Consider the following 9,002-nt stretch of genomic DNA (forward strand, 5'->3'; position numbering starts at 1 on the left):
TTTCTGATTTTACTGTCGCGTGTCTACCTATATAACAGTGATTGTTAAATTTTTCTAGTACCGATATTTGAGCCAATTTACTCTGTCTCACTCAGACACACCTTACCTCGGCTCCTGCGACTTCACCAGAAAGAAAATAAAGTTGATAGCGATCTCTCCGATGACGTTTTATTGAGATTCGAATTTCATTTCATTTCATTTCTTCCTCTATTTCTTCGCCCCAATGGTGGTGGCGCCAACTTTATTAAGACAACTTAGAACATACCCAGAACATAGAAACAGAAAAGATGGCGTCTTTGACGCCGGGAGTGCTATCCAAGCTTCTAGAGAATGTTGGAAATAAGGAAGTTAAAGTCGCCGGCGAACATCGGACGGCGCTTCTACAAGTTATTGGAATCGTACCTGCTCTCGTCGGCGGGGATCCTTGGGAGAGTAGGGGTTTCTACTTAAGGGTATCCGATTCTGTTCACTCGGCTTATGTTGCGATATCGGATGATGAAACTGAGTTGATACTCACTGATAAGATCCAGCTGGGTCAGTTTATTTATGTGGATAGGTTCGATCGTGGTCCGGCGGTTCCAGTTCTTAGAGGGATAAGGCCGGTTTCGAAAAGACGGGCATGCATTGGGGAACCTAAGGATTTGATTTCTAGTGATTTGTTGCCGATTAGGACCCGTGTTTCTGAGAATGTGACTAGTAGGGCGAAGGGGATCAATACTATGAGAAAATCGAATGGAGCTGGTGGGATGTTGAAACGAGATTCGGCTGAGGTGATGGAACCGAGGAGGTTGAGCTTGGATTCGGCTCGCCGTGGTTGGGACCGGAGCCCCGTGCATAGGAACTCGGTGGTCGTGCCGGCTGCGTCTGTTTCAAAGACCAAAGAAGAACCTTCGGTGAGTCACTTTCAGTTACTTTCTAATCAAATTTTTGAGTTCTTTCAAAATTGTACTTTTCATATCATAATTCATATTATAAATGTTTGGCATTAGGGTTCTTCGATCAAGAAATCATCATCATCTGAGAGAGACTACTCTGTTTCAAAACCTCCAAATCCGGCGAATTCACCGGCCAAGACCAGCAATGGTCCGGCAAAGTTGACAGGCAAACAGGCAATGGGCAAGAAAAAACCCGACAATGGGATTAGTGGGCATCTTGTTAAGGTGGCTCCTGTTAATTTCAGGTCTTGGTGTGCTCCGAAAGTGGCATGGGATTCACTTCCTCGTACCATTCGTGATCATGGAAAGGTAAAACAGCAAAACCCAAATCACCAATTCTTAATTCCTAGTTTATATTATTGATTGATTCTAAGAGGTTTGTTGTTCTTGTTCTTGTTGTTTTAGGAAACCTTGAGACATAGGAACTCTGCTTTCTTGGCAGCCATACACGCCCTCACTGAATCATCTGCTGCAGATGCTGTCCTTCGATGCATGAGGTAAAGACATTGAGATATTGAATATTACATTGCATGCAGAAAACAAACCCTTCTTTCTCATCTCAAAAATCATGATTTCAGTACATTTGATGAACTCTGCGTTGCATCGAGAAAGGATCCGCCCGGATCAGTAGTAGAGCGGTTCTTGAATCTCCATCTCGCCATTGAAAAGTCAGCAACCACAGCCGATTCCTTACTCAACCGCAAATTGTCTCTTTCCCAAGCATGTGAAAACCTCCCTGACAAAAACGCCATTTCATGGATTCAAGCTGCGGTTGAGTCCGATTTGTCCAAAATCTCCTTATACAGAAAGGACGACAAGGGTGTTTCAGAAGGCGATAACGGTCATGTTATCATACTCGAGAAAGGCGTAAAGAAAGAAACAGCTGGGGAGTCTTCTTCGAATAATAAGAGGCATAATTCCTCGATGCTCAAGAAACCGGAGTGCTTGGAGAAGCACGATTTGTCGAATGGAAACACCAACAACAATAATGCGATGAAGGATATAGCGAATTTATCGCAAAAGCTGATTTTGTCGTCGCGATCGTGGTTCTTGAGATATTTGGAGGATTTGTTTGGGTCGGGCGAATCTGGATTAGAAATGGGTGGGCTTTTGATGCAGCTTAGGAAGGTTGATAAATGGTTGGAAGGAATAGTAGGAAATGAAGAAGAAACAGATGAGAAAATTGAGAAATTGAGGAAGACTTTGTATGGCCTATTATTACAGCATGTGGATTCTGCATCATTGCAGTAAAATTGGTTGCATGCATTAGGTTTTACTTTTTACCACTCAATGGGGGTAAAAAATCTTTTAGCGTTTAGCTAAATAATAATGTTCCATTTCAATTGATGTGGACAAACTTTGGATTTTGTTTTATTCTTATGAAGTTAATGCATCCAATGTTAGAGAATTTTCCAGCTGTTTTTTTTCATTTATTATAATTTTAAATGAGCCATAAATTATATTGTCATTACAAATCTATTCATGTAAACTTTAATTACAAGATATTTATATAGAGACAAATTAATGAATCATTAGATTGACAAATTATGGGTAATTGTTTGGAAACTCTAATGAAATAAAAAAAGTAATTTTTTCCACAACTCATTTCAAATGTTAATGGTACATTGTTTTATGTAAAATCTAGTAATGATAGTGGACAAATAAGATAATTTTAATCTTTTATTAACAATATAGCTAGGGTAATACTTTTTTAATTAACAAAAAAAAATCAATTAAATTGATTTTAGAACCTCATAAAAACAAACAGTGATGAAGCCAATAGAAACGCCTAAGCAACCTTACAAGATAATTTTTTATAAGAATGTTTCCAAATGTTAGTAGCTATCGTCATATTATTATTTATTAATATTCTTGGTATAACTCAAAACAAACCACATAGTTCCAAATTAAATATATAAAAATAGATTAGTAAAAGTAAAAAATTGATGAATTATTTTTAAATGTAAATAAATATACAAATCCCCAAACTAACTAAGTATACACATTTTTTTTAAAACATTTTACAATTCATAAAAAAATTATTTGATGTGGTTAGGAAAGTGACTTTTTTATATTTTATCTTATAAAACTATTTTTTATTTAAATAATTCAAATCGAATAAATTGTAATTCAACTAGTTTAAAAATTAGATAAAAGAACAAGAAACTACTACACTAAAAGAAAAACAACCAAAAACCATATAAAATTAAGCCAAGCTAGAATTCATGGGAGACACCCATTGTGGAAATTATGTGATATATAACAAAAAATAAATTAAAAAAATAAAAAACAATTCATAAATAGGAATATATATTCTAGTAAATCTTATATAACATAATTTAAGTTGGTTAAATTATTTAAGACTTATTTATAATTAGAAAAAAACAAAGTTATACACTAAAAATAAAATAATAATTATTATATATATATTTTTAATATATGATTAAATAAAAAGACTGAAATAAAAAATGTTTCATAAAATAAAAATACATCTAAGATAAATTAATAAAATAAATTAAATTATAAAAGCAAATTTAAAATATATTTAGCTAAATATTTTAAGTTTTTTGAGTATTATTTATTATTATTATAAAAAAAATAAAATTAGATATTATATAGTTGAAAGAATATTTTTTATAATATATATTTTTATTTAATTATTTATGTATATATTAATTCTAAGTATTTTCTAAAATTTGTCTAATTATCTATTTATAATTTATTTAGTTTAAAATAATTAATTATATTTATATATTTAATTTTTCTATTTTGATAAATGTCAATTCTTATTAAATTTGGTTCTTAAATAATTAAAATTAATATAAATAAAAATAAAAATAAAAATTAAATTAAATTAATTAATAAAATAATTTTTTAATATTTTTATTTTTCAAATAAGTATATAACACTAATAAGTAATTTACACTCAAATATAACTTTATATAATTTAATTAATAATTTAATTCAAAATTCAATATTTGAAAATATTTTATCAAAATTATCTGATGTTATTAATTTATATAATTAGTTAGCATAAAATGCATATGTTTGATATATTTGTAAGTGTTTTTACAATAAATAAAATTTAAAATTTAAATTTAATAAAACATTTTTTTAAATTATAAAAACTTAATGAATTTATAATATATGTTGAACACTAAATTTGGACTTCACTTATATTTTGTAAGCTAAAATCAATTAAATTTAATAATATTACTTCTATGTAAACTATTTATACACAAATAATATTTATTTTATATTTTTACCCTAAAAAATACTTGAAATTCATGCTATTGTTTATCATTGGCACATTTATTATAGTTTTCAAATATACTAATTGTTTTTAGAAATTTATTATTGTAATATTTACGTAATCTATATATAAAAAGCACTTTTTTGACTATTTCTTTTATTGATATTTTGACAACAAAATTTGATAATACTTATTTTTATTATTATTTATGTTTATTGATTTATATTAAATAAAAAAAATCATTAAAATAATTCACATAATAATAATATTAACAAAGAAAATAAATGTCTCAATTAAATTCTAACTAAAAAGAAAATAATTTAAATTGAAGTAAGAATATGACAAGTAATATCATATTAGTTTTTAAATAATAATAATAATGTATAAAACATAATAGTATTTTTTTATGAGTCAATATACTTGAAAATAATATTCTAATTATTTTATGATAGTCATTATTCATTTTAAAAAAAGGTTACAATTTATAAGATAATTGAAGTATTTATAATATATTTTGTCTACAACATATTTTGTTGCTGTAAATTTCAATATGTAATATATATATATATATATATATATATATAAATAAACTAGAAATAACGTCAATAAAAAGATAAAAGTTAACTATATTTGAAATATCTAAATAAACATCACTCGTCTATCTGTTTTAAAGACAAAAATATTGGTCAAATCTGTATAATCTAATTGACGAACTATTTTTTTCTCAATCGACAACATTGCTAGCCCATTTTGTCCATCATGTGACATTGTTGATCGAAGATAATTCTTGATAAACTTTAACTTCGATAAATTTCTTTCTGTCGTGGTATAGTTAACAAAATCTTATAGGTAATGTAAATATTTGAGAATAAACCATTCAGTTTTGCCAAACATTGTAGCATATCAATTACTCTTTTTTCATTTGTTAAATAATATCTCACAACCAACAACTCTGAATACAATTTATCACAATTAATGTCTGAACGTCCATCGTGACTTAAAAATTATTGAAACTTCATATAAAGGTTCACGTTTTAACTTTTCCAAATTCAATAAAATTCAAATAAAGATTGAATTCATCGAACTTTTTACAAATAAAATTTATTTAATCAATACAACATAACTCAACAACACATTCATTCATACCATGGAGCAATAAAAATTTAGAACCAAAATTTCATCGTTTCAATATATTAAAACATCTATTATAATTAATTGTATATTAAAACATCTATTATAATTAATTGCTATGATTTTGATTTTGAATTCTCGTTTATAAATTCCAAATATTCATTGATAATATAACAAAGAAAGAATCTATTAATGCAACTAAAGTTCTACATATTTCAGACATTTCATCAAAATCACATAAATCTATTAAAAGAAAATACTTCTTTATTCGGCCAATAAAATCAACAAATTGAAGAAGGATTGAAATTGTTTGATACCCCTGGGGTCATTAGATGGCCAGATGGAGATTGAAGGAGGGTTACAGGGCGAACCTTCTCGCATCCAAATAGGTCCAGCCTTGCCTTGCCTGAACTCAGTGGGTTGACCGGCTTTTGCCTCGGAAATCTGCCATGGCTGAGACTATGTGGTCTGGAAATAGGAATGATAATGGTGTGAAAGAGATATCCTGAGGCTACAGACCGGTTGAACGAGTGGAGGTTTAGAATGGTGGGTAGCTAGAGGCGTTGCGGCTGAATGTGTTCAGCCGATCTGGTGTATTAAGAATGCCTGGCATGTGTAACACAGTTAACTAAACTAATTATAGGTTTGGATGATGGAATCACCCTGATATAGAAACAAATGTCTACAAATAGGCCCAACAAACTAACCGACAAATTGAAAAGAATACACTATGACAGTGTAAATAACATATTAGACCAAAGTGTTCAAGTTCGATTTCCCCTCAACCCTGAGATAGTGTTATCTTTCATAAGTAAATAAAGCCTGATCCCCAAAAGAAAATTAAGATTTTCATTACATTCACTTTGGAGAATGAACAACACTAACAATCTCGATTATGCTGGACCAATATTACTTATACACACGAGGTAAACATTAAGGATCTAGGGTGTCCGAGAAAAAAGAAAGAGACAATTGCTATACAAATCAGTTAAAACTTCATATAGGGAAATAAACCGCCCCTTAAACATACAACAAGCTTACTATGTTTGGTCCACAAAATATACAACAAGCTTACTATGTTTGGTCCAGGCTGCATCTCAGATCACGACTTGAATCCTGTTCCTGCCTGTCAAGGGATTTGGGTGTACCGGAGATGTTGTTCATAAAAACTGATCAACTGCCACAACAATAACCGAGACCAAATATGAGAAAAATTAAAAAGTAACACAAATGTTCAGATGAGCTTCTTTACCAGAAGTGGGTTATTTGCTTTGAGAAATCTATTATCAACGACAACTTCTTTACCGTCAGACCTGTAAAGAACAATTAAGAACATGAAATTCAAGAGTATAGACTTGGTACAGAGACCGTTTGTAGTTTGTATGAATCATCCTAATCAGGTATATATGATGATAATGCTACCAAACCTTAAATGTCAATGGGATATGATGACCAAGGATATGACTACAAACAAAATTCGATGACGAAGACAATAATTAGCCATTTGGAAACAAGGTGAATTTAGTGGGAATTGAACTTAAGACCTCAAATCATAAATGTTCAAATTGACCCAAAAGAAAAGCCAATTCTTAGCAAATCATATAATAGTGTTCTGTCTCATCCTTGTGCATAAGTTCAAATTGAAGGATAGGAGTAAACAATCTGAGATGGGAAATCAAACCTCAAAGCCATGAAAGTCAGCGAAATGTCATTAACATTGTTTATCGCTGTCGACGAATAGCTTATAGGCCTGATGATCTTAGTTATGGTGGCAAGAGCATTAGAGTTGTTGTCAAGCAAACTCTTAGCAAAATCTGGATTGATAGTAGTAGTATCTTGCCATCCAGATCTACTACAGGAACCACCATTAGAGTCTCTGATTGTTTTATTCATCTCGTCATTTGGTACACTTGACGATGCTATCTCTTGTTTAAACCTCTTAACCGAACCCGATTTCCTTCTTTTAGCTCCAGTAAAACGACCAGATTGACATTGCTCAGAATTGTCAACAACTTTTGGAAACCCTAATGCAGAACCCTTCATCTTCTCAGACACATAGGTTTCTTGATCATTCGTTTGAACCTCTACATCACATTCACTCCTTAGTTGACTAAGCTTTAAATTCAATTCATTTTTCTCCTTAGATTCCTCAACTTTTCTGTTAACATTCAAATTAGCCATGGGAACTGGCTCTACAAACACTCTAACATTTAAAGCTGCTGAGGAAATCCTCTGTTTCTTCATGGGTTGACTGGGAGTTACTGGCTTATACTTGCGTTTACGTCCTCTTGTAGATTTAGGCTTTCCAGATTGCAAGCTTCAAACAAGAGAGGAAAGGAGATTGAAGAAATTATCATTGATTAGGGATAATAGAATTGGTGGGAAATGGAAACCTGTCTTCTTCAAAGGCATCAATGATATCTGAACATGCTAATAGATTCTCAAGTGGCTCCCAAGTATTGGCTGTCTCAGGCCATCCACGCCTTCAAAGGGAAGGGAAGGGAAGGGAAGTCATGAGCGTGGATCAGAACTCAGAAGTTCAGAACAAAGAAGATTAAAAGTTAGGGAACGCACCATTTGATGAGATATTGAGCTTCACCCTTGGGAGATTGAATTCAATGAAATGAGAACAAAAGGAAAGCTCCTGATTAGCCAAAATAGAAATGGATAATTGAATTAAATGATGGATTCACTAACATACCTTTCTAATCCTTTTCTTCCTTACGGATTCGATCTCAAAAAATCCTTCAGCTAACTTGGGGCGCTCTCCTTCTTCGATTTCACAGTCTTCATGATTCTCAAAACTCTTACCTCCATCTTCTTCTTCTTCTTCATCCTCATCGTCGTCTTCTTTTCCGTTCTGAAGATCTCTCTTACTCATAGTAGACGCGGCCATTTCATCATCATCACCTGCTTGAATCTCCTTGTCCGACTCCGATGGCGTTATTTCCAACTGTGATGAAGTTTCCGTCATAGCGAGTGTTGATCCTGCTGCTGCTCCAGTAAACTTCTTTTTTCCGCCTTTCATGGCTTTTCTTTCTATATAGGTGCTTCGATGAATCGGATTTCTGCTTTTTTCAGAAGAAGAATCATTTGACTGTTAAAGGAGACACGAGGAAGGAAGAAGGCTCTTGTCAAACCAGACAGACAGACATGTTCAGATTAGACACAATTTAAAAGATTTGTTTGGATTTTGGTATTTGTGTTTTTAATTATTTTATTTATGCATAAAAACTTATTTTTTTAATTAGTCATTTTATTTATAATTGTTTTAATCATTTATATTTCATATTTTTTTAACTGCCTCTAAAACAATTAATTAAAAATAAATATTTTTATTAAACAAGAATCTAAAAGAAATTGATATATATATTATCAAATTTAATAATAACATTAAAATAGATTAGGAGTCTATATTATATAAGATAAATTATTTAAATATATTTTAAAAAAATGGGGCAAAAGATTAAGTAGGTAATTCGCAAACATACTTAACCATTTAACTCAGCGCATAAATTATCGACGAGTTCGAACCCAATAACTTAGACTTAGTATAAACTTTTTATTGCCGCTAAACTAAAAGAGTGGATAATTTAAATATACTTAGACTATGCTGGATTGGTTACAACGGGAAAGTTGAGGCGACGGTGGCAACTCTACTGTATGACATAAATAACCTTCTT

At 31.3% G+C, this 9,002-nt stretch overlaps 2 protein-coding genes across 2 annotated transcripts; one reads left to right on the forward strand and one right to left on the reverse strand.

Moving 5' to 3' along the window:
- The first annotated feature begins 287 nt into the window (after positions 1–287).
- LOC124909955 lies at positions 288–2,186 on the forward strand. Its single transcript, XM_047450582.1, has 4 exons — positions 288–893; positions 990–1,244; positions 1,341–1,432; positions 1,514–2,186. The coding sequence occupies exons 1-4, from the start codon at positions 288–290 to the stop codon at positions 2,184–2,186; spliced, it is 1,626 nt and encodes a 541-aa protein (XP_047306538.1).
- A 3,956-nt stretch (positions 2,187–6,142) lies between these two features.
- Positions 6,143–8,459, reverse strand: LOC124945073 (chromo domain protein LHP1-like). The gene is made up of 6 exons (XM_047485444.1): positions 8,021–8,459; positions 7,894–7,919; positions 7,713–7,802; positions 7,001–7,636; positions 6,572–6,632; positions 6,143–6,496 (listed from the first exon to the last, which is right to left on the reverse strand). Exons 1-6 carry the CDS (start codon positions 8,345–8,347, stop codon positions 6,449–6,451), a joined length of 1,188 nt encoding a protein of 395 aa, XP_047341400.1. The 5' UTR covers positions 8,348–8,459; the 3' UTR covers positions 6,143–6,448.
- Between the last annotated feature and the right edge of the window lie 543 nt (positions 8,460–9,002).

The sequence above is a fragment of the Impatiens glandulifera genome, chromosome 7, assembly GCF_907164915.1.
Source record: "Impatiens glandulifera chromosome 7, dImpGla2.1, whole genome shotgun sequence".
NCBI classification, from domain to species: Eukaryota; Viridiplantae; Streptophyta; class Magnoliopsida; order Ericales; family Balsaminaceae; genus Impatiens; species Impatiens glandulifera.

Excerpts from the sequence above, each read along its gene's own strand:
- LOC124945073 (XM_047485444.1), bottom strand. The coding sequence starts at position 8,347 with ATGAAAGGCGGAAAAAAGAAGTTTACTGGAGCAGCAGCAGGATCAACA. Across the intron at positions 7,637-7,712 it reads GATGCCTTTGAAGAAGACAG|CTTGCAATCTGGAAAGCCTA; the intron begins GTTTCCATTTCC and ends TCTTGTTTGAAG. Across the intron at positions 6,497-6,571 it reads AAGCAAATAACCCACTTCTG|TTGATCAGTTTTTATGAACA; the intron begins GTAAAGAAGCTC and ends TTGTTGTGGCAG.
- LOC124909955 (XM_047450582.1), top strand. The coding sequence starts at position 288 with ATGGCGTCTTTGACGCCGGGAGTGCTATCCAAGCTTCTAGAGAATGTT. Across the intron at positions 894-989 it reads AGACCAAAGAAGAACCTTCG|GGTTCTTCGATCAAGAAATC; the intron begins GTGAGTCACTTT and ends GTTTGGCATTAG. Across the intron at positions 1,245-1,340 it reads CCATTCGTGATCATGGAAAG|GAAACCTTGAGACATAGGAA; the intron begins GTAAAACAGCAA and ends TTGTTGTTTTAG.